At 45.5% G+C, this 24,588-nt stretch overlaps 1 protein-coding gene across 19 annotated transcripts in view; it reads right to left on the bottom strand.

The window, feature by feature from the left end:
- NRAP (nebulin related anchoring protein) overlaps positions 1–24,588 on the bottom strand; it is a 100,423-nt gene that overhangs the window by 3,704 nt on the left and 72,131 nt on the right. For 16 of the 19 annotated variants that reach the window (XM_007519976.3, XM_060171255.1, XM_060171268.1 and 13 more), the window contains 8 exons: positions 23,728–23,826; positions 20,079–20,183; positions 19,666–19,773; positions 15,569–15,880; positions 9,573–9,677; positions 8,025–8,123; positions 5,814–5,918; positions 659–766 (listed from right to left, as the gene is read on the bottom strand). In XM_007519976.3, coding sequence (XP_007520038.2) covers positions 659–766; positions 5,814–5,918; positions 8,025–8,123; positions 9,573–9,677; positions 15,569–15,880; positions 19,666–19,773; positions 20,079–20,183; positions 23,728–23,826 — 1,041 coding nt within the window. The remainder of the gene's footprint in view (positions 1–658; positions 767–5,813; positions 5,919–8,024; positions 8,124–9,572; positions 9,678–15,568; positions 15,881–19,665; positions 19,774–20,078; positions 20,184–23,727; positions 23,827–24,588) is intronic. The other 3 variants (XM_060171264.1, XM_060171266.1, XM_060171270.1) reach the window with 3 other exon arrangements.

Here is a 24,588-nt window from a genome sequence, read left to right as displayed (position 1 = left end):
TCCCTGGTATTGCATATGCCAGAATGATGTTCTGGTTCTCTCTCCTCTCTCTTCCTCCCATAATAAACAAATAAATAAACCTTTAAAAAAGAAAGAGAGAGAGAGAGAGAGAAACAAATGGGAGTATAGCCTTTCCCAGTTTCTTGAAGCAATGCTGCAGGTGTCTTTCTCTTTTTTAATTTTTTGTTATATTTATTAATTTATTGGATAGAAATCAAGAGGGAAGGAGAGACAGACAGACAGACAGAAGGAGAGAGACCTGCAGCACTGCTTCACCACTCAAAAAAACTTTCCTTCTGCAGGTAGGGACCAGGGGCTTGAACTTGGGTCCTTGCATATTGCAACATGTACACTCAACCAGGTGCACCACCACCTGGCTCCTGTAGCAGGTATCTCTCTTTATCTCTTCTTCTCTATTTCTCTCTGTCTCTATCCAATAAATAAAATAACAGAAGAGAAAGAACAGAAAAAGGAAAGAGAGAGAGAGAGAGAGAGAGAGAGAGAGAGGAGGAAGGAGAAAGTTGGGCCTGCATTTCTTTTCTTTTCTCTTGAAAGACTTTTTCAGTTTGGGTTCCTGGTGGTTTATCTTTCAACAGAATCAGGAGAGACAAGAGCACCACCTCTGGCTGGTAAAGGGAAGGCATGCATGCAATCTTACATCACTGGCAATCTCTCTGGAGGCCCGGGCAGTCTGGAATGGGATTGCATCCAGCCTGAAGTCATAGCTGCCAGCCCGAGTCTGTTCCCAAGAGTTTCTGTAGGCTTTCTAGGAGGAGAAAGCAAAGACAGGAGTGAGTGGGGATTGAGTCATTCCACTGCCCAGTGCAGCTAGCACTCAACAGGAACAGGCCCTAAACACGCGCCCTCTGTCTTTGCTGGTGCCCAGAATAGCACAGCTCAGAGCCTCGTCTCCATCTTGAGGACCTGCCAAGCATAGAGTCTGGTGGCTCTGGCTAAACAAGGCTTCTACTCTTTTCCAACCTGAGCATCAGGTCTTGATCTTATGAGACTGGGGATCTACTTGGATCCATTTGCTATATTCCCTGGGGTGCCCTCCAAAATATCAGCCACTCCTTTTCACTGCTGCCTGCTACTTTAGTGCCTCAACTCCAGTTCTAGATCCCAGAATGCAGCATTAAAGGGCCCCAGATCAAATCAATGGGGTTTACAGTCAACAATATTTATACACTTTTCCCATATCTGGGAGCCACTTTCTCCCCTGATCATGCTTTCTAGCCGTTTTTCTAGCATGACGTCTTTTTCCCAGACAATAACCTGGGACCACTTGCATATCAGATGTCAGTCCTGGGCAAAAACTAATAAATCCATGGGCCCTTTGGAATATACCTAAAATAGACCTACTAGCTATTTCCAAAATGGAGACCCCCAAATCTTCATCTGCACTATTCCAGCCTTTAGGTTCATGATCAGTCAACAATTTGTATGGCTTTATATGTTAACTCTTTTTCAGCCACCAGGTTCCAGATGCTACCATGATGCAAACCAGACTTCCCTGGGCAGACGACCCCACCAATGTGTCCTGGATCCCTGTTTCCTCAGAGCTCTGCCCCACTAGGGAAAGAGAGAGACAGGCTGGGAGTATGGATCGACCTGTCAACACCCATGTTCAGTGGGGAAGCAATTACAGAAGCCAGACCCTCCACCTTCTGCACCCCATAATGACCCTGGGTCCATACTCCCAGGGGGTTAAAGAATAGGAAAGCTGTCAGGGGAGGGGATGGAATATGGAGCTCTGGTGATGGGAATTGTACCCCTCTTATCCTCTGGTCTTGTCAGTGTTTCCATTTTATAAATAAATTAATTTTTTAAAAAAAGGAAAAAAGAGCGGCCCATTTCTTCCCTCCCCCATGCTGAATATCCTGCTCTTCAGATCTCAGCTCTCCTGGGATCCTCAGCTCCATGGACCGTCTGCGGCCACCTCAGCTACCTTGGTTGCCACATCACCCCCTCACCTCAGAGCGTGCTGCTTCCCACACGTATTCCTGCCACCAGCATGAAGGAAAGTGCCCGCACCTGAATTAAATTATCAAGAACCTGCCTGAGTTCCTGACCCTTGTGTTTCACATCTTCCTTTTTCATTTCTCCCCTGTTTCAAGTTGTTCCCACATGCCCTCCAGGAGTCTGTAATCATATCTTCTTAGTCCTCGGATTGAACCACATCACCATAGAGGCATCAAAATCTCCCATGCCTTCATGTAGCTAATACATACATATATATATATATATATATATATATATATATATATATATATATATATATATATATGTATATTTCAAGATAAGGGGATGGCTCCATGAAAGGAGTCCTCTGGAGATGCCAGTGGAGGCCTGGCCTTTATTCAGACACAGAGAAGGGAGACAGCGGGAGAGACATGTTGCCTGCACATGACAGGCCCAGCCTGTGACAGCATTTTCTCATTCTCTGAGCCACAGAGGAAAGTGAGGGCCTTTAAGGACTATACTTTCGTCACCTGCAAATAGAGGTAGAGACTGGGGCTCTATTCTATAGGATTCTTGGAAGGATTAAGCATAAACAAAAGATAGGCAAAAATCACAGTAACTCACACTACCTCACAACTGGTCAGGAACAAGAGGGGACCACAGAGTACCTGGGCCAAGCATGGAATCTCTCAGTCTTGTGAACTTCTGTCCATCCTCACCTTCCATCCTTTACCACCTCCTACTTCTATGCCCAACACCACAAGCCATAAGCCCAGAATAACTATATTCAAGAGCCTAGAAAGAGAGAACTAGTAATCGATAGGGCAAGTGCTCACTGAATGGATCTCAGACAGACCCATTCAACAGTTTCACTCCTGAATTTAGCAGACAGGATGGAGAGGCCCTTTCCAGTGAGGGGACATCCACAGCGACGCCTGTCTGCCTTAGCATTCTGCTTCCTGTCTCTGTGACCCTGCGATGCCAGAGTGGCAAACAAAGTCATGAGCTTTAGCATTCCTTGGCAAGGGGACTGTTACCAGGGATCTCAGAAGATCCTTGCTGCTAGGTCTGTGCTAGGCAAGGAGGTCAAACCACAGGCTCCCATGTCATTCCCAGTTATGTGTCCAGTGCACCCTAGCTCCCAAGTCTCAGGAACTGAGGAACAACTCAGGAACCTGGTCCCACTGGGGCATCCCCAAGGCATTGGTCCCTTTCTCCTGGTCCCTTTCCCCTTAGGTCCTGTTTGCTTGGTTGTTACCACTTCCTCTCTGCATTTTCCTCCTTCTGTTGAGGTTTTTGCTTTGCCACTGGGAGTCTTTAGATTCTGTAGGCTCTTTGATTTGGAACCCTGGGCGTTCCTCTTCTTTATCACAGTGGGCGCAGTTTTGTCCTCGTCCTCACACATTAGAGTTATTTGATTTTTAGTTATTTCGGCTGCCTTACACATCTCAATGGCTTTTCTTTGCACAGGAAGGTCACTTTCCCTCCACAACCTCCTCCCAGAACACTTGATCCAATTGTGTGCTCCTACACGCCCCCAAAGAAGAGCTCTTTCAAAAGAGGTGCATGAGTTCTCCATATCCATCTGCCCTGGTGGTTAATGCCAGTTCTGGGACTCTGCAGACTGGTGTCCTTTGTGAGAGGAGACATGCTTCAGCCACCAACCTGGGGTGGCTCTCCTCCTTAAGCCAGCTGCAAACACACTGGCTGTGTGCTACCATGGGTGGGGCCACAGGTCTTCAGGAGATGACCCCACAGAGGTGCTGCTCCAGAAGCATTAATGAGATGGTTGTTTTGTCCAAGCACCACCGAGGCGGAGGTCCAGCTTCCCCGATGGAGGTCAGCCCACCGGAGCTGCTGTTCTAAAATTATCCCTTGCGCATCTCTCAAAAGCATCAAATGGGCATAATAACTCATATTTACAAAGCACCACTGCATTCACCGCATGGGACCCCACAGCGCTTTACAAACGCAACAAACTAATACACACGCTAACTAGAAGGCGCCTCTGGCCGACCCCCACGAGGCAGCCACCTCCAGGGTGAGCGGCAGCAGCTGTTGATGTGCAAGGAGCCCCAGAACACAATGGCCAGGCCAGGGAGTGAAGAATAGCCTGACTCTGGGAGGCCCTGCGTTGCCCCAGGCCGACACACTCAGCCTGTGTGATTCAGATCTGACAGCTGCTTTTGATGCCACCGCCTGGCTACCTGTCATCCCCAGATCACAGCTTTGCCGGCTGAGCCGCCGCCTGTTTTTATTACACCCCTAGGCCTCCGACCTCCGCTAACAACAATCTTGGCTTGAGAAATAGCATCATGGTTATGCACGCAAAGGGCACACAGCAAAAGAAAAGAAAATGTATGGGGGCAGCCCCTCACACAAAGGAGTGGACCTCTTTGGGCCTGATGAGCTACCTACAATTGCAGCATCTTTCCAAATTTTGGGGAGAGAAAGGGGTGCCTCGTCTCCAAAGTGGCAGGTGTCTGAGTGGTTAAAGAGCAGTGTCCCAGAAACTCTAACACAGGGATCACTTATCAGTGCCTGTGCAACTTCCTTGCTTGAGACCTACTGGATGATGAAGGCCTTTTGGAAGCAGACCTTGAATTGTCATTTTAGAGCTGAAAGGAGGCCAGGCAGTAGTGAATCCAGTTAAGTGCACATAGTACCATGTGCAAGGACCTGGGTTTAAGCTTCCTCTCTTCACCTGTAGTGGGGATGCTTCATGAGTTGTGAAGCAGGTCTGCAAATGTTTCTCTTTCTCTTTCTATACCTACCTCTCTATCTCTCCCACCCTTCTCAATCTTTCTGTCCTATTGTCCTATTGAATAAAATAGAACCACAGAAGAAAATTTAAAAAAGGAAAAATGGCATTGGAAGCGGTGGATTCATAATGTAGACACCTAACCCCAGTGATAACCCTGGAGGCAAAAACTTTAAAATAATAATAATAATGATAAAACAGAAATAGAGCTGGGAGAATCACAGGTGTGCCCATTTGACAGTCGAGGAAACTGAGGCTGAGGGAGGAAAGATACTTAAAGCCATACAGGTTTGGTCCAAGTCCCAGTGCAGAGGTTTTTCATCTTTTTAAATAATTTTAATATGTATTTATTTATTCCCTTTTGTTGCCCTTATTGTTTTATTGTTGTAGTAATTATTATTGATGTCACTGTTGTTGGATAGGACAGAGAGAAATGGAGAGAGGAGGGGAAGACAGAGAGGGGGAGAGAAAGACAGACACCTGCAGACCTACTTCACCACTTGTGAAGTGACACCCCTGCAGGTGGAGAGCCAGGGGCTCGAACCGGGATCCTTATGCCGGTCCTTGCGCTTTGCACCACCTGTGCTCAACCCGCTGCGCTACTGCCCAACTCCCCGAGGTTTTTCATTTTTATTTTTTCTATCCCAAGTACTTTGTATATGCAATACTGAAGCTCAAACCCAGGCCATGTGCAGGACCAGGCATGTTTCCTGCTGGTTAGTGAGCAGGAAACATGATCCTTCTACCCCAAATCCTTTTTTAAAAAATATTTTATTTATTTTTTTATGAGATATACAGAGAGAATGATACATGTGAAGAGACAGAGAGACCAGAGCATTGCTCATATCTGGCTGATGGTAGTACTGGGAATTGAAACTGGGACCTTGGAGTCTCAGACATAACCATTTTTTGCATAATTGTGATGCTGTCTCCCATCCTCTACCCCAAATTCTTACTCCTATATCAGTCCAGAGTTTTCCCAAATTCTTACTTCTAGGACAATTTTTTTTTAATCAAAATGGATAAACTCTAGTTTGGGCACAGACACCTGTACAAAAGCAGGTATACACAAAGCAAACAGTCCACTTACGTCACTCAGATGCAGAGCATTGAGGCGGGCCCTGGTGAAATCAGGGTGATCTGGGATCAGCGTGTATCTGTGTAGGGATTCCGCATCCCCAGACCTGTACAGCCGCTGTGGGTAAGACAGACAGATTCCTGATGAGCACAGAGCCACACTTGCTGAAATCTGGGAGAAAAGCAAGTGAAAGCTCTTCCTGACTTGCCCATAGCATGCCTGGCAGAAAGCACCTGGGAGAGCTTCCTTCCAGCCTTCATTTTCCCCTCGCAGCCTCCTGTCAGGTACATGTGGGGCTGGCTAGTTTTAAAGAAGTCCATGCAGGGACTAGGTGGTGGCTCACCTAGCTGAGTGCAAGGATCCCCAGTTCAAGCCCCTAGTTCCCACCTTCAAGGGAGAAGCTTCACAGGCAGTGGAGCCAGGCTGCATGTGTCTGTTTCACTCTCTCTATATTCTCCTACCCCCTCAATTTCTCTGTCTCTACCCAAAAATAAATGAATAAATAAATTATTTAAGTCCATGCAAAATACAAGGCGTGTAGTTTTCAAAGTAAAATAGAATGCAAATCCAGAAGAAGAAGAAGAAGAAAAAAAGACACAATGCATTCATCAAAAGCTGTTCCAAATGGGTCCCAAACAAGCACCCTGCTTGGCCAAACCTGTATTTTGCAAACACTGCAGGATGTGTGGGTACTGCAGTACATCTTTGTGGTTAAGCATTGGACAGGATTTTCTCACTAGTAACAAGATGTCTCGCTGTCTTTGTAATTGAATGTTGATGGTGATAAAAAGAGGTTGAGGATAGCGAGGACCAGTTGGTGCCTTTTTATAATAAGAAGCCAGAGGAAATGTTCAGAATAAACCAGGATTGCATCATCCACATGCCTTCCTAGGAAGACAAGATGCTAAAACGTACGCAGTATGTTGACTTTGCAAAGGTGAACTGGGCAGAACAGCATTTTCATGAGTGTTGTTGCCGCTACTGGGTACAAACTCTACTTCTTGACAATTTCAGAGAAAAAAATACTTCTTTTCTTTGAAATAAATATAGGTGAGAGAAAACTGGACTAAATCATATGTAGAAAGTGAAAAGTAGAAATTATCTATTACTATAATTGTCCCCTTTTAAAGAATTATTATAAGAAAGAGATCAGAATGCTACTCAATGAAAGGTAGAGGCAGGCTGGGGCTGTGGATCGATGTGCCAATGCCCATGGCCAGTGGAGAAGCAATTACAGAAGCCAAAACTCTCACCTTATGTACCCCTTAGAGATCACTGGTTTATACTCCCAGAGGGATAAAGAATAAGAAACCTCCCAATGGAGGAAATGGGATATGGTATGCTAAAGGTAGGAATATGAATTGTACCCCTCTTATCCCACAACCTTGTCGATCATTATTAAATCATCAATAATAATTTTTTAAAAAAGAAGAAGTTGAGAAAACAAGAAAACACAAAGCAGAACTTGGACTTAGTTTGTATTGCATCAAAGTAAAGGACTCGAGGGTAGGAGGGGGGAGAATATAGGTCCTGGAACATGATGTCAGAGGACCTAGAGGGGGTTGAATTGTTATGTGGAAAACTGAGAAATGTTATATATGTACAGACTACCACATTTTGTTTTTTGTTACTGTATTGTATTGTTGACTGTAAAACATTAATCCCCCCAATTAAAAAAAAAAAGAATTCTGCCCAGCTCTGGCATATGACAGTGCCTGGGACTGAATCTGGTTACTCTAGGGCCTCAGGATTACAAACCCTGTGCTCTGTTATGAGCACTGAACTATGCCACCTCATAGTCCCTATAATTTTTTAACTGGTTTATGTTAAGCTTTTTGTTCTGTTACCATCTATCAATAATCAAGATGTATCTGAGCAAGGACTTGGTCAGACCCATTAATAATACTTTGCAGCAGTGTTATGATTCCTAATTAAAGCATGATAAGGGACACACTCATATCCCAGGTACTTGCTAAAAATTTCATGTACTTGTTATTAATTTAGTCAATCCATCCATTCATTCTTATGAAATACTGCTTTCTCTCACATTTACTGCTTTATCTTACAATTTGGATAAGGAATTGAGGTTCAAAGAGACTGAGTAACTAGTCCAAGGTAATAGAGAAAGGACACTGTATTTTGAGCCTTTGCTTTTTATGCACCGACCACAGAGCAGCCCTACCTGTGACTATGCACCTGGGGTGAGTGAGGAGAAAAACCTACCTCATTGCAGTGCCTGTAGCTGTTCTTGGCATGAACAAAATCTGGGGAGTCAACCACTGTGGTGAACTTGATATGGTCTGGTCTTTCACGGTATTTGATCTACAAGGGGGGGGGGTGACAACAATGCTCATAAAACACTATTCCAACCTTTGGGTCCATGGTTGCTCAACAATTTGTTTGGCTTCGTATGTTAACTCTCTTTTCAGTCACCAGGTTCCAGATGCCATCAGGATGCTGGCCAGGCTTCCCTGGATTGAAGACCCCACCAATGTGTCCTGGAGCTCCACTTCCCCAGAGACACACCCTACTAGGGAAAGAGAGAGGCAGACTGGGAGTATGGACCGACCAGTCAAAGCCCATGTTCAGCAGGGAAGCAATTACAGAAGCCAGACCTTCTACCTTCTGTAACCCACAATGACCCTGGGCCCATGCTCCCAGAGGGATAGAGAATGGGAAAGCTATCAGGGGAGGGGTTGGGATATGGAGATTGGGTGGTGGGAATTGTGTGGAGTTGTACCCCTCCTACCCTTGTTAATTAATCCTTTCTTTAAAAAAAAAAAAAAAGAACTGTAAAAAAAAAACAGTCAAATGTCACATGTTTTCTAGATGCAGCAACATCCCCCCCCCCAAATATGCACCAGATAGGCCAGTCTTCTTCTTCTAGCATTTTCCCTTAGATAGGCCAGTGACATTGTTGGAAAAGAAAAGAAGAATCCAGAATTGACCCCAGCTGCTTCTGTGATAAGGACCCCTTTTACAGGTGTTTCTTCTTTTGAAAGCACACATGGAAAAGAGGCGGCCACTTGCCACAGCTCATCACAAGGATCTCAGTTGGAGAGAGGATTCAGCATCAGTCCTGCTTTGACCCTGTCCAAGTAGATTGTTATTATGAAAATGAAGAAGGGTGTGCATTGCTGGGGCTACGGGCTCCAGGCCATCAGTAGACGGGGAGTTGAGTTTTATGTAACTATAATAAACTCTGTGCAATTATTATTAGAGTTGTTTTGCCACCAGGGTTATCTCAGAAGCTCTGTGTCTGCACAACAATCTACCACTCCTAGTGGCCATTTTTTCCCCGTTCTTTTTTTTACTTCATAGGAAAGAAGGAAATTGAAAGGGTAGGGGGAGTTAAAGGGGAAGAGAAAGAGAGACACCTGCAGACCTGCTTCATCACTTATGAAGCTTCCTCCTGCAGGTGGGAACTGTGAGCAAGTTTTTACCTCCATCTGAAATCAGTTAACCCCTGAATCAGACATTGTAAGCAAGCTCAAATTTTGCACACACACCCCACCCCCATGAAAACAATGGGCCAGTCTGGGTCATACTTAAGCATAATGTATCTATCCGTTGAGAATCTTCTAAAGCATCACCCACTTTCCACTGGCCAGTTTAGAAAGTATCTTTTAGTTCCCCACAAGTGAATGTGTTTGGACGGGAACTCTGGCAATCAGTGATCAAGATGGTGGTCTCCACTCATAATGGGCTTCTTCCCCTTTCACATTCAAATAAATGCTGGGCTGTCATTATGGAAAAGACTGTTGATGGTACCTCGCTGATGAGTTCTCCAGCCTTCTTTGCACATTCTATCTGAGGGGAGCTCTGTGTCAGCCAGCCTGTCCCCTTCATGCCCATCAGGTCTGACTTGTAGCAGAACTGCAGGGAGACAATGAGCTTTTATCAGGACAGTGTCTCAGACTGTTGGCAAGTTTCAAGGAGACCCTCCATTTGTAACAGCATTTGTGATACTGTCGTGTTGTAACATTGCAGTATCGCCATCTGGAGAATAACCTGCCTGTAAGCTTACTTGAATGTGTGACCTCTGGCAGGAATTAAAGGATGATGATGGGTTATGCATAAAACACAAGCAGAAGCCACTAGCAAAGAGACAGAGCTCAAAGCAGAAGGTAATGACCCATGTGGATGGCCACTTAGGGAAAGCTGAGATAAATGCCCAAATCCAAGCTTCAGCCTGATGGTTCTGTTTCATTCTGCCAGTGAGGCCATCGATTGGCAGCCTAAATGGAAACATTTCACATGCTGTCAGTTTGTAAAAGGGTTTTGAGCTCTGCGTCAGTCCTGCTGGGACTCAGTAAATCGCTTTACCAGAATGTGACTCAGTTTCTCTCTGTGATACCAAGGTCATAACAACCCCACTGTTCTCATGAAGACACCTGAGGATACTGGGGACAAGAGCCACTCTCCACAAACAGATTTGCCTTTTCTTTTAGTAACAAGGAAAACAATCAGCTGGGACACTTAAAAAAAGAAAGATCACACAAACACAGATACAACAAGCTAGTGGCGTGTGACCCTTTGAAATCTTTTGGTGCTTCTACTTATCTCTCTTCTCACTGATATTCACAATTTGCTTATGTTGTAAAAATGAGCTAAGCATGATCCATTTTCTTTATCTTAAGGGCTCAGGAGATGAAACCTATAGCATCGCTTCTGGGAGAAAGCAGTACAAGTGGTGTTTTAAGACAATGCATTAAACCATCAGAAAATATCAAACCTCATTATTATTCCTTGACGGGCCCGCCATTACCTACAAGGAGACAGACATGAATGTTTTCCGTCCTCTCTTTATGAAAATGAAGGACTTTTAAAGGTGGGCAAAGACCCTCTGAGGAAATCTGAGATTGGGCTCTAAACGAAGTAGATAGCCTGCCTCTAATTTAGATATAGGCTCCCGCTTACACGCAAAAGGGCACTCCAGAAATCAGCCTGTCGGCCCTTTCTGCTTCCTTTCATTTCAGGATTCACAGCATCCCTCACAGCTGGCCTCAAAGAGGGTCCCTTTCTGATCTACTGTCTGCTGGTTAACGCCCCTGTGCAAATCTGACTGGCCTTCCAACTGGCGGACGAGACATCACTCAGGGCCTGGGAGCAGGTTTCAAAACCCCATGTCAGCGAGATTGCTTTGCACACCGCGCTCTTGCAGTCTCCACCCGCCAAGCTTTTGCCTTCCACTCTGATAAAGAACAGAGAAAATTGGGTAAATTTCTAAGTTAGAGAGAGAATAATCCTAGCGGGCCTCTTCACAGCTGGGCCTTGCTCCTTTCATAAGCGAGATGAAGTGGGGAGCGCTCTTTCAACTTGTCTTTTGTGCAGCTGAACAGTACGATCGCAGGTAAGTCAGAAAGCAAGATGCAGGTTCCCCAAAGATCTCACTGAGCTTCAGACTCCCTTATAAATGGCTGATCTATTGATATCTCCGCTCCTGGCCCAGCTTTGACTATTCACATAGACCCGAAAAACAACAGGCCTGCCCCAGACTTCATGATGAAAGAGACAGAGAGGGGAGGGGGCCGAGAGGAAGCAGCTGCAGAAAGATGGTTTTCAAGAAGGATTCTAAGGCAACAGGAGACTTATGCTGCCCAACTGAACCCCACTTCCCTCCAAAAGGTCGTCCGGCAGTTTTTCCTCTCACATCTTAAAGTTCCCATAAGATTCTCTCTCGGGGTCTTCCAGCACCCCTGTCTGGAATACTGACCCATACGCTTCACTTCCTGCCTTGTAATATGAATGATGCAAACAATTCCACTCCAAAATGATGTAGAGAAGGAATAGTGCTTGACAGATGAATCAATATTGATACCATTGCTATCTTGCGTAGGGTGTGGTTTGCTTTAGATCCAAACCCTTTCAGTCCTCACAGGATGCTGCAAAGGAAGGCCTCCGGTTCCCCTCTGCAATTTGGGTGTCCAAATGATGGTCCAGATTCTCAGAACAGCCTCCAGCTACAGTCCTCTGGACATGCCACTCTGGTCATCCATCAAGGTTCTGAATCCTGTCACTTCAGGGAGCCAGAGAGCACTGCACATGGAGTCAGAAAATAACAGTCCCACTTTGTCTCCAACTAGTTAATCAAGTGATCATGGGCATGTCGTTTCCATGTCATCACATGACTCTGGGAAAGTTACTTAAGGTTACAGGTGCTGAGACCAGAGAGTTAGCTCATGACTCAGGCTCAAACTCTGACAACACATTTAAGAGTACTATTGGTAATGAGGGAAGCTCCAGTTCCTTCCTCTCCCTCTCCCTCTCCTTCTCTCTTCCTCCCTCCCTCTCCCTCTCTCCCCTTTCTTTCTCTTTTCTTATCTCAATGAAAAAGTTGGCCCAGAAGTGGCATAACTGAATTGCATTAGATGTGGCTTCACAAAAGCCAAACTTATAGGTGTCTTAGTTGTGTAATGACAGGAGTACTGCCAATACCAACAGGAATATTAAAGGAGTGAGTGAAAAACATAGAAGCAATAACTTTTGCCATAGATGCTTCTATGGGAGAGACTGAGACCTAGAGAGACTTAGGCATCTCCCTGAGGTCACACAGCTCGACAGGATGGCATCATAACTGTCCTCTGAACAGTGCCTTTTGATAGAGACAGAGAGGGAGAGAGGCCGATAGAGTAAAAGAGACCAGAGCGCCCACACTTCCTTCAGTGCAGTGGGGGGACCAGGCTTGAACTGGGGATGCACACATGGTAAAGCAGCACACTCTCCACCAGCCTGCCTGCTATGATTTCAGGGCACCTCGCAACCAAAAATAGGAAGGGGAGCCAGTTTGGAAGGAAAGGCTTGGAACAGACAGCACAGGTGGCTGAACTAGTCACCCACCCATAGTAAGGCACAGCTTGGGCAGGTCCAGTCCCGGATGTGACTCAAGTGATCTCAGTTTTAAGTACTTTCCCCTGGAGGTGAACACCTGCTGTCCACGTGCCCAGATTTCTCTCTAGCGTGGGAAGAAGAGAATAGGAGAAGCAGTCACATGAATGGGGGCCACTATTTCCTCACCTCCAAAACTGTGGTGCTGAATTAAGTGAACTGACATCAAACCCTTGTCTCCCTTCTGTAGAACACAAACACATGAAATTAGATTTTCAATCATGGTTGCAAGGAAAACCAAAGTTTCAGAGACAGCTGGGCATTATGGGATTTCCTGTTCATAGCATCTCAGAATCCAGACCTCCCCCCACACACAAAAAACCCAAGTCAAGAGAGAGAGAGAGAGAGAGAGAGAGAGAGAGAGAGAGAGAGAGAGCTTGAAGCTTACTGTAGGGACTTAAAAATAAAGCAATTGTTTCTAATACATATCTTCTTCTCAGCCTGGAAGTGATGACTTGAGAAGGACTTTCTTTATTTGGCAGGACGTCTTCTTTTAATGTTAGAAGATCCTTTCCTTTCCAAAATAGCAGTGATGTAAATGGTAAATTGAGGTTGTATTTAATTGCCTTTCCCTGACATTGTGTTGGCTTCACCATTTATAAAATTGACCCAGAGCTAGGATATAGCTCACTTGGTACAGCAAACATTTTACTATGAGACTTGGTTTGAGCCCCCAGCACCACATGGGAGCACCATATAGCACATGGGATCACATTCTCATGTTACTAGCTAAGAAACCTGGAATTTGGGAGGGGCATAGGGTTGATTCCAGAACTTTCCACCTTAGCACAGATACCTAGCACAGGTAGCTAGCACCACCTGCCCACCTGTTTGGCATCCCTTTCTGGGCTTCAGCATGCACACCTGAGCCATAGGAAGCATGGCTTCTGTGATGAGCAAGTTTCTGGGGAGCAAGGTATTGTCAGTAGATTTGGGGTTCAGTCTGGCACGTGTCCTCAGGTGTGACACAGCAGCGCTGCCCCCACGTATGTACAGTTCCATGCTCCGGTGTCAGCAGTGACGAGCAGTCTGTAACAGTCATGGTGATGATCCTTCTCCTCCTCTTTGCCCTGCAGGCTCCAGAGTTCTGGGTCCCACCCCAATAACACCCTCCTCCAGCATCCACCTGCTTCATTTGGCTTTTGCTAACGAGTGCCAGGGTGCTCTGGCCCAGCCCCTCCCTTATTTTGATCTTGTTCACCTTTGCAGTGGAAACTATCCAGACCTTCCAATTACACTGAGAGGTGCACCCAAGAGCACTCTTTCTGAGCCACCAAACTGGGAAAGGGAGTAAGAGAAAGAGGGGAAGGTATGCAGAGCACCAATCCACCATCCACAGAATTCTATTTGTTTTGTGTTTGTTCCTCTCATGAGTTGCTGGGGATTGAACCCAGGGCTTCATGCATGCAAACTATGTTCTCTACTGCAGAGTCACTTCCCTGATCCCCAACCCTTATTTCCATTTTTTATTTTCATTTTTAAAAAAGATTTATTTAACTATTTTTATGAGACAACAGAGTACCTCTCAGCTTTGGCTTATCCTGTTGCCTGGAGTTGAACCTGAGCCCTCAGGCATGCCAACCCTGTGCTCTACTGACTCGGACTTTTTACTCAGCGCACCAATCTGGATACTAGATGGCACATGTGATTTCATATACACACAACACTCTCTGACCCTCCCCTTCTGTGTTGTCTGCACAGCGTGTATGACCATCTGACATAGAACATACCATACCTGTCCTACTAGATCTCCTCCCCAGTCCACACACATAAGGGGGTTCCCTCAGTACAGGAATTGTCTACGCTCGACCGGACCTGCCAATATACGTGGATATCTTCGCCCACCCTGTTCAACGCTTGACGTCTCGTCATCCAATCTGGTCTCCTACGCCTACACTGAACTTCTCTGTTCCAGACTCTTGGAAACAAGAGTTGGCAGTCAGCTGAGGTAAAGAACAAACACCTCATCACAGACCCCTGCAAGCGTCAACCTGGCTTTGACCTAGCACGTTATGATTGGGCCCTCCTCAATCGCTATCGAACAGGCCATGGCCGGTGCGCCGCTATGTTCCATCGCTGGGGAGCCAGAGACGACCCGAACTGCCCCTGCAGCTCCAGACAGACTATGACCCACATAGTCAACGACTGCCACCTCTCCAGATTCAAAGGAGGTCTCGAAACTTTACATCAGGCTCAACCTGACGCTGTTGACTGGCTACGGAAGAATGGCAAACGCTAGAAGAAGAAGAAGGAATTGTGCTGACCTTTTTGTTGACTGCATATCCTCAGGGTCTGAAAAGCTATGTGGCATAAGGTGGGTGCTCTGTGAGCTGGATGGTGGTGCACCTGGTTACAATGTGCAAGGGCCCAGGTTCAAACCTCCCAGTCCCACTTTTGGGGGGAGGGGAAGCTTCACGAGTGATGTAGCAGTGCTGCAGGTGTCTCTCCCACTCTCTTTCTGTTTCCCTCTTCCATCTCAATTTATTTTAAAAAATAGCTTATTATTTATTTTATTGAGAGAGAAAGAGAGAGTGCCCAGAGCACTCTTCAGCTCTGGCTCATGGTGGTACAGGGGACTGAATCTGGGATTTGAAGCCTTAGGCACGAAAGTTTTTTTGCATAATCATTATGCTGTCTCTGCAGCCCTCTGTATGAATTTCTCTGTCTGTCCAATGAATAGTAAGGAAAATAAAGGATATTTTAAAAGGTGAGTTATCTTGAAGCAAATGTTGATTATGGATTGAATGCTACCACAGGGCATTGTTGGGAGTGTGTGTGTGGTGGGGGGGTGATGTTGGGGTGGCAGAAGGCTGAGGATGAAGCAGAATGACACCCTGGCCTTGGGGACGGTAGCTAGACAGAACCCTGGAGACCCTTACCTCACTCTGCAGAGCATGTGCCCTCTTGGCCCAGGCCATCTTCAAGTCCTCAGGCAGCGTGGTGAACTGGTGACAGTGCATCCGGTAGTCATGGTCACTGGCCAGGGCCTGGGCCTTCCTGGCATGCACCAGGGGCACCATGTCCAGTGGCAGGTGGCACTGGGCATGGTCACCCGCTGCCTCCCGTCGGTACTGAAGCTCACTCTGTAGCCGGCCCATCTGCCGGCAGTGCTGCAGCCAGGGGTCCGCATCCACACTCTGCACTCCAATCAGCTTCCCTCGCTCCTTCACAAAATTGTGTCTGTAGAGAAACTGTAGGGGACAGCCCATTAGTCAGGAGCCACCCACATGCATCCTGCCTGGGTCCCCTCTGTCCCCTGCATAGCAGACTCAAGAGAATCACCTGCTCTCACACTAGGAGGTGATAACTGTAAGAAAAGGCAACGTGGGATGATCTCACTCATGGACAGAAGTTGAGAATTAAGAACAGAAAGGAAAACACAAAGCAGAACTTGGACTTGGTTTGATGTATTGCACCAAAGGACTCTGGGGGCAGGGGGCATTTTTCAGGTCCTGCTGCAAGAAAACTGAAATTTTACAATGTACCAGCGACTTTATTTACTGCAAACCATTAACCATCTCCCCCTTCCCCCCCCCCCAAAAAAAAAAGAAAAGCAAAAAGAACAAAAGGCACAGTGAGCTCTACCCTTGTGCAGGCTTCCTCCTAGGAAGGAACACTACTAAAATGTGGCCTTGAGGGTCTGGTTGTGAGTGGCAGACCCCATGGAGAATACATTTGTAGGCACCCAGGTCAGGCCCCAGTCTCCACCAGCGGGGGGGGGGGGGGGCTTTAAGTGAAGCAGTAATACAGATATCTCCTTTTCCCCTCCCCTTCTCAATTTCCACCACCCCTCTCTCAATTGCTCTCTTGTTCTCTATAAAGAGAACGCAGGACCAGGTGGTGTTACATGTTACAATACACAAAGACCCAGGTTCAAGCCCCCAGTCCCCACCTGCAAAGGGAAATCTTCACAAAAGGTAAGGCAGTGCTGCAGGTTTCTCTCTGTCTCTCTCCCTTTCTATATCCCCCTTCCCTCTCAATTTCTGACTGTCTGTATCCAATAAATAAATAAAGATAATGATCTCCCCAGATAATAACTTGGATCCACCTGCATATCAGATGTCAGGCTCAGGGGAAAAAAAAAAAACTAGTATAGTCATGGGCCCTCTGGAATTTAAAATAGGCCTACTAACTATATACAAAAAGGACACCCCCCCAATTCTTCATCTGAACTAAACTATTCCAGCTTTTAGGGTCATGATTAGTCAACAGTTTGTATGGCTTTATATGTTAACTCTTTTTTTAGCCACCAGGTTCCAGATGCTAAGATGATGCCAACCGGACTTCCCTGGGCAGATATCCCCACCAATGTGTCCTGAAGTCCTGCTTCCCCAGAGCCCTGCCCCACTAAGGAAAGAGGGAGACAGGCTGGGAGTATGGATCAACCTGTCAACATGCATGTTCAGCAGGGAAGCAATTACAGAAGCCAGACCTTCCACCTTCTGCATCCCACAATGACCCTGGGTCCATACTCCCAGAGGGATAAAGAATAGGAAAGCTATCAGGAGAGGGGATGGGATGGAGTTCTAGTGGTGGGAATTGTTTGGAGTTGTACCCCTCTTATCCTATGGTTTTTATCAGTTTTTCCTTTTTATAAATAAAAAAATTTAAAAAGATAATAAAAAAGAGAGAAAAAGAGGGAGAAAGAAAATGGTTGCTGGAAGTGGTACATTTATTGCACAGGGACCGAGTCCCAGAGATAACCCTGATGACAAAAAAAAAAATGCTCCAGAGACAGCAAAATAGGTCACTTTGATAATGCACTTGCACATAGTCCATGTTTAAGCCTGGCTTACACTGCTTTGGAGAAACTTCAGTGTGTTGACATCATCTCCCCTGTCTCTCTGCCTCCCTGTTTTACTCTTTCCATCCAAAAAGTCTGTTGTAACAGGTGATTTCCCCCCCCCCCGTGTGTGTGTGTGTGTGTGTGTGTGTGTGTGTTTGTGTGTGTGTGTGTCTCACACCATAGCTCCTCCTTCCTATCTCAGCTCCTCAGAACCAAAGTGAGGGCCTCACTGTTCTTAGGTGACCTGTGGCCAAAAGGAATTGATCCAAGAAGGGATAAAAAGAGAAGCTTGTGCTTCATCCCTTTGCACTTGGCAAAGCACAAAACCCCAAGGTTCCATCTGTATAAAATCCACATGTTCTGTGACTTGTCTGTAGGGTGAGAAGGTCACCTTCAAGTTGCAAAGGCAGGGATGTTATTTGAAAGATAGCTGACAACCGACAACAGCACAGGCAAGAGCCAAGGTGGGAGTTGTTAGGACCTTATTATAATTTCTAGTCCAAGTTATCCTTCTAAGCCTATATGGCATTAGAAAACACTAGTCCCCCTAGTGCCCTTAATGTGGATCAACAATGGTAGGGACTGTTCCATTCTCCAAAGGGAGGTTGGATAACATACTCTACCTACAACCCAAGGAAGATGGGTTCCAAAATTATTGCAGCCTGGAATGTTCCTAGCCATGACCACAGAATGTGAGCTCAGACCACAGGATGCAGAGGTTACATCGGCTCCTGTGCTGAATATGGATCCCAGATTAAATCAATGGGGTTTACAGTTAACAATATTTATACACTTTCTCCATATTCTCCCATACTTTCTTTCCTGATCCAGCTTTCTAGTTGTTTTTCCAACTATGACATCATCTCCCCAGACAATAACCTGGGTCTAAGTCAAGTTCCCTGGTGGTACAGACAGCCATATTAGGTGTCAGGCTCAGACAAAAACTAGTAAAGTCATGGGCCTCTTGGAATATACCTAAAATAGACCTACTAGCTATTTCCAAAATGGATACCCCCAAATCTTCATCTGCAATATTCTTGCCTTTAGGTTCATGATCAGTCAACAATTTGGTTAGCTTTATGTGTTAACTCTTTCTCAGCCATCAGGTTCCAGATGTTACCATGATGCCAATCTGACTGCCCTGGGCAGACAACCCCACCATGTGTCCTAGAGCCCCACCTCCCCAAACTTCTGACCAACTAGGGAAAGAAAGAGACAGGCTGGGAGTATGGATCGACCTGACAATATCCATGTTCAGTGGGGAAGCAATCACAAAATCCAGACCTTCCACCTTCTGCACCCAGCAATGATCCTGGATCTATACTCCCAGAGAGATAAAGAATAGGAAAGCTATCAGGGGAGGAGATTGGATCCAGATTTCTGGTGGTGGGAATTGTGTGGAGTTGTACCCCTCTCTTCCTATGGTCTTGTCAATATTTCCATTTTATAAATAAAAAGAAAAGAAAAGAAAAGAAAAGAAGAGAAAAGAAAAGAAAAGACTAGTCCACACATTCCAAGAGGATCATGGTGATTAGAAATACATGGTAGGGGCCAGGTAGTGGCACACCTGGTTAAGCATACATGTTACAATGCTCAAGGATCCAGGTTCAAGGCCCTGCCCAGTCCCCATCTGTAGTGAGGAAGCTTCATGAGCAGTGAAGCAGTGCTAAGAGTACCACTCTCTCTCTTTCTTCCTTTCTACTTCCCTCTTCCCTCCAGATGTCTCTCTGTCTCAATGCAATAAATAATAAATTTTGAAAAATGAAAATAAAAGTAAAAGAGAAAGGTAACCATAGTCTGGGTCTCAGTGCAGTGGATAAAGCACTGGACTTAAGAGCATCAGTTCCTGACTTTGTGTTGTATTCCCAGCATTACATGTACCAGAGTGATGCTCTGGTTCTCTCTCCCTCTTTCTCATAAATAATAAAGTAAGTTTTGAAAAGAGAAATACATGATAATCACTTTCCTGCTAGAGACCTTCAGCTGAATTTAGCTTCTGATGAGCCAAGCCTTTCAGCACCTCTCTCCCTCCGTCAAAGAAGCTCATTCATAGCTAATATATTCCGCTAGTGACATCCTATCTCACACAGTTACAGATTTGCTTTAATTCAAGAAAACCAGCCGCCGAGGCTGTTTTACATGAAGTTAACAGAAATTAGGCAAGATGGAAGGTCATCTCATTCTACTCACATCGCTGGCTAGATCTCCAGAGGCCCGGGCTGCTTGGAAGGGGAGAGCATCTATTGTCAGCTTGTAGCCTTGAGCACGGAGATTACGCCCAGACTCCTTGTATTTTGCCTACAGTAGGAAACACATGTAGATCATCTTTTAAAAAGGAAAAAATATTACACAAGTCAATGAACAAAGGCTGCCCCTCTCTTCTGTTGCCTGGGCATTCCAGAATCGATCTCTGACAAACTGGATCTCTCTGTCTGGCAGAGAAAACCTCATTAGCACACTCTACGGGGTGGGTGCTGACACAGGTTAATTCAACACACTGGTAGAGAAGTGCTCTTACGTGTGGATGCCCAGAGGACCACATCCCAGACCTGGGCCCATGTGGTTTTGGAGCATCGTGAACTGCAGCAACAGGGAAAACTTACATCACTCAGGATGGCTGCATTGGTTTTTGCACGAAGAAACTCAGGCAGGCCCAGGGTCATAGTGTACTGGTGTCTGGCATCCTCCCCAGCTGCTTTATAGAGGCGCTGGACAGAAAGAAAAGTGGGGAAAAGCAGATGATTGAAGCTCTGCATTTCTGTCTCCTTATTTATTTTTTTTTTTAATGTGTGCTTCTTTATTTCTTTTTTTTGTTTCCTCCAAGGTTATCACTGGGGCTCGGTGCCTGCACAACACAAATCCACTGCTCCTGGCGGCCATCTTTTTTTTCTGTTGCTGTTATTGTTGTTGTTGGATTGGACAGAGAAATTGAGAGGGGATGGGAAAATAGCGAGGGGGAGGAAAAGATAGACACCTGCAGACCTGTTACACCACTTGTGAAGCGAAACCCCCCTGCAGGTGGGGAGCTGGAGCTCAGAACTAGGGATCAAACCATGCTCTTTGATGCCAGTCCTAGCGCTTCATACTATGTGCGTTTAACCCAGTACTCCACCTCCTGGCCCCCATGTATTTATTTCTTAACATGGCAGATAATTAGAGCATCACACAAGCTACGGTCCTGTTTTATCACTTCCTGGTCCACAAGAGCCCTGCATTTCTGCAGTGCTGGAGATCACAACGGCTGTTTTGTGGGTGATCTTCAACCCTGGCAAAGATGATTCTTCCTATAAAGATAGCCTCCCATGGTTCAGGTGGAGTGGTGCAAAAAGGCCAGGTAAGATATTGCAAGTTGCTTTGGATGGAGTGCATTGTAAGTTACTCCCAAAATATGGCACTTGGGCTTACTGAGTCCAGGAAGCTGGAGGGATTGGAGAAATTGCAAGGACTGGAGGAATGCTCTCTGACCTTCTTCCCTGAAACAAACTACAAGAGCTTCCTGTGAGAGGCACCCTCCCCAGACCAGCAGGAAAGGAGCATTCTTTAGTCCAGAGAGGCCTAGGAGATGGAAGGAGATGGAGAGGAGCCTGAACCCCAGTTTGTGGAGTTTCTCCACAGTGTCTATACTGAACTCACACCTTTTTTGTCTTGTCACATTCCCTACCACTTTCTGCTCTTCATCAAGTACAAAATGCTCAAGTTCAATTCTTTCTTCTGATTTTTCATTTCCTTCTCTCAAGGTTCCTGAATCCTGTGAAGCTTATAGAAAATAAATTTGTGTGTGTGTGTGTGTGTGTGTGTGCGTGTGCGTGTGCGTGTGCGTGTGCGTGTGCGCGTGTGCGTGTGTGTGTGTGTGTGTTGCTTGCTGATCTCATTTTTGTTCCTGAGATTTCGCTAAGAAACTAAAATGGGTGAAGGAAAACACTGCTTTTTTTTTTTTCTTTCCTCCCATCACTTGGCCCAAAGAAAGATACATTTAGGAAGACTGTGGTGGGAGTGTAGAACCTTTCTGGAGCACAGGGTGTAAAGACAATAGTAAGGACTGAGAAAGCTAGAAACTGAGTGCTGGAGAGGAGCCTCCTAGATCCTAGACATCCTTCTTTACTAAAACCCAGCTCCTTCCTTAGGGCGCTCACACCAGATGTCATCACCCTCACCTCGTCCAAGGACACCTGTTCTGCTGACGTGTTGCTGAGACCAGAATCTACCCCTTTGTTCTTCCTCATCCCAAGCTGTTTCTTCCTTATTGAACTTAAGATGAGAATGGGAATTGATGGAATAAGTAATAAAATCACCACTGACTTCTAGAAGTCACTCTACAAGAGAATCTTAAAAACTCCAGTTGAGCCCCCGGCTCCCCACCTGTAGGGGAGTCACTTCACAATTGGTGAAGCAGGTCTGCAGGTGTCTGTCTTTCTCTCCCCCTCGCTGCCTGCCCCTCCTCTCTCCATTTCTCTCTGTCCTATCTAACAACGACGATAGCAATAACAATAATAACTACAACAACAATGAAAAACAACAAGGACAACAAAAAAGGAACATAAATAAACAAAAATATTTTTAAAAATTTTTAAAAAATATAAAAAAAACTCCAGTTGATACAATGTTCAAGTCTCTGTTATGCTCCCTTCTATTTCAAACTGGAGCTCAGAACTTGAACCAGTGGAATAGTGAAACTATAAAATGAGATCCCCTTTTGTTCCTTCTGCTAGAGATGTACAAGTGTGAAATGGGTAGGAGGTGAATGAATAGAAGAGGAAATAGAAAGTCTAGAAGCCTGAAAAATGCCATAGTAGATTAACTGTCCTTGAATAACACCAGTCTTCCCCTAAATAATCACCACATGGCAGCATAGAAAAAGTTAGCCAAGGTTTGCCTAAATAGAGCCAAGTAGAACCAGAACAACAGACCAGAGCTTCTCAAACCTTATGTCCACAAGAAACACAAGGAAGTCCTCTAAAATGCATTATGATTCAGGAGCAGGGAGACCTGAGGCCTAGCATTTTTTTTTTTCAGAGAAATAGAAAAAGTATTGTTATATGGAAAACTGAGAAATATTATGCATGTACAAACTATTGTATTTACTGTCAAATGTAAAGCATTAATCCCCCAATAAAGAAATTTAAAAGAAGAAAAATAGAGACAGAGATGATGGAGACAGAGAGTGGGGAGGAGAGGGGCCAGGCAGAGGCATACTCGGTTAAGCACACATAGTACTATACAAAGATACGAGCAAGCACCCGGGCTTGATCCCCTGCTCCCCCACTTTCTGGGGAGGGGCTACTTCACAAGCAGTAAAGCAGTTCTGCAAGTGTCTATCTTTCTCTCCCTTTCTCTATTTACTCTTCTCCTCTCAATTTCTCTCTATCCTATCAAATTAAAAGAGAATAAAAGAAAGCCACCAGAAGTGGTAGATTCATAGTGTGGGCACTGAGCCTGAGCAACTGCTGGAGGCAAAAGAGAGAGAGAGACAGAGAGACAGACAGAGAGAGGAAGAGATACCATCACGCATTGTTCATTGTTTAGCCATCCCTGGAGCTCTCTAGTATCCCCATGGAGTGTTAAGGTTTGAACCCAAGACCTTAAGCCCTGAAAAGATGTGTATACTATTTGCTGAAGAGTCTCCTGACCCCAAAGATTCTGAGATCCTTTTTCTTTCCTTTCCTCTTTTTTTTCTTTCTTTTTATTTTACCAAAGTACTGGTGATTGAACTTGGAGCCTCTAGCCTGCAAATCTTATGACTACTCTGTGATGTTTCCCCAAACCCAGGAGGTGCTATTGCCTCTGCTTTGTGTCTGCACTCAAAAGCGGTACTCAACTCTGGAGGCCCTCTCTGGAAAGTGGTTAGGTCTTTTGTTCTTTCTTTTACTAACAGAATTTTGTTGTTCCCCCCCACACACACACCATGCAATTGCACTACTACTCACAGACTCTTATTTTATACTTTTTAGGACAGAGGGTGACAGACATAGAGGGAAAGAGAGACAGAAAGAGAAGGACATACAGCACAGAACTGCTCATAAAACTCTCCTTTGGCCAGGCCCTTGAACTCCGGTCCTCACACAAGCTAAAATGTACATTCTACTTGGTGAGCTCTCTCCCAGCCCCACAGTTAAGTTCTTTTATTTGCAACCTTCCACACAAACATATCCCATCACCCAACACCTCTTAGCCCCACAAACATTTACATGCATTTTTTAAAACTAGGCAGCAGTGCTTTGAAAGCCCAATTCTAAGCCACCAGGAGAATTTTACCTCGTTGGTAATCTGGCTGCTGAGTTTAGCATGAAGGAGGCTGGGTGTGTCAGTCACCGTCGTGTACTTGAACATCTGGGGGTGCTGGCGATACTTACTCTGGGGTCACAAAAAAGGAAAGAAAAGATGCAGAGCCAATTTCAGTACTAGTTTTAAAATAAAAGCAAAGCTCATTTGCAAAGACTGCTAGTATGTTACTGGGTTTCCAGTTCATCTCTTGCTCTCAGGACCCCTAAACTCAATGGGATGAAGAAGTGAGGTCTGGGGAGAGTAGAACAAATTGATTTGGATGCTTATCAATGGGTAGAAGAAGTGAAATTCAGTCTTCTGCTGTGAATGTGAACATGACTGGTAAACTTTCTTTCTTCTCTTTTCCTTTTTTTTCCCATTAGTGTTGTTGCTGGGTTTCAATAACTACATGAGGAATCCATCATTCCCAGCAGCTTTTTTTTCTCTCTTTTTGAGCCTAGGTCTTTGCCCATGGTAGTCTGTGCACTCAACCCAGTGCACAATCACCTGGCCCTGAACTTCAAGTTTGTCACTGTTCTCTGCTACTCTTCTTTGGGGGTTACCAGAAACACGGGAGCAGCTGAAAACATGCACAGGAGTCTAAACCCTGGGAGATCAAAGTCTAAACATCTCCAGTGGGTCCAGGACTGTGAGTTTTTTTAAGCTTCAGAGGGAACTCAGATGCAGCGGGTACTTTAGAGTTTTCACAGGAAAAGCACAGCACAAAGTTTAATCCAAATTCCCACAATGAGGTCAGTTCTGCTTCCCTAAGTTCCCAGTCAGCATACAAGCAAATCGTGTGCCCATCGAGACACCAGCCTGCCTCTGACTGTTCAATAGAAGGCCTAGAGG

This window comes from Erinaceus europaeus, chromosome 14, assembly GCF_950295315.1.
Source record: "Erinaceus europaeus chromosome 14, mEriEur2.1, whole genome shotgun sequence".
NCBI lineage: Eukaryota > Metazoa > Chordata > Mammalia > Eulipotyphla > Erinaceidae > Erinaceus > Erinaceus europaeus.
Note: the sequence above shows the minus strand (reverse complement) of the source record. Positions and strands in the feature narration are given on the sequence as shown.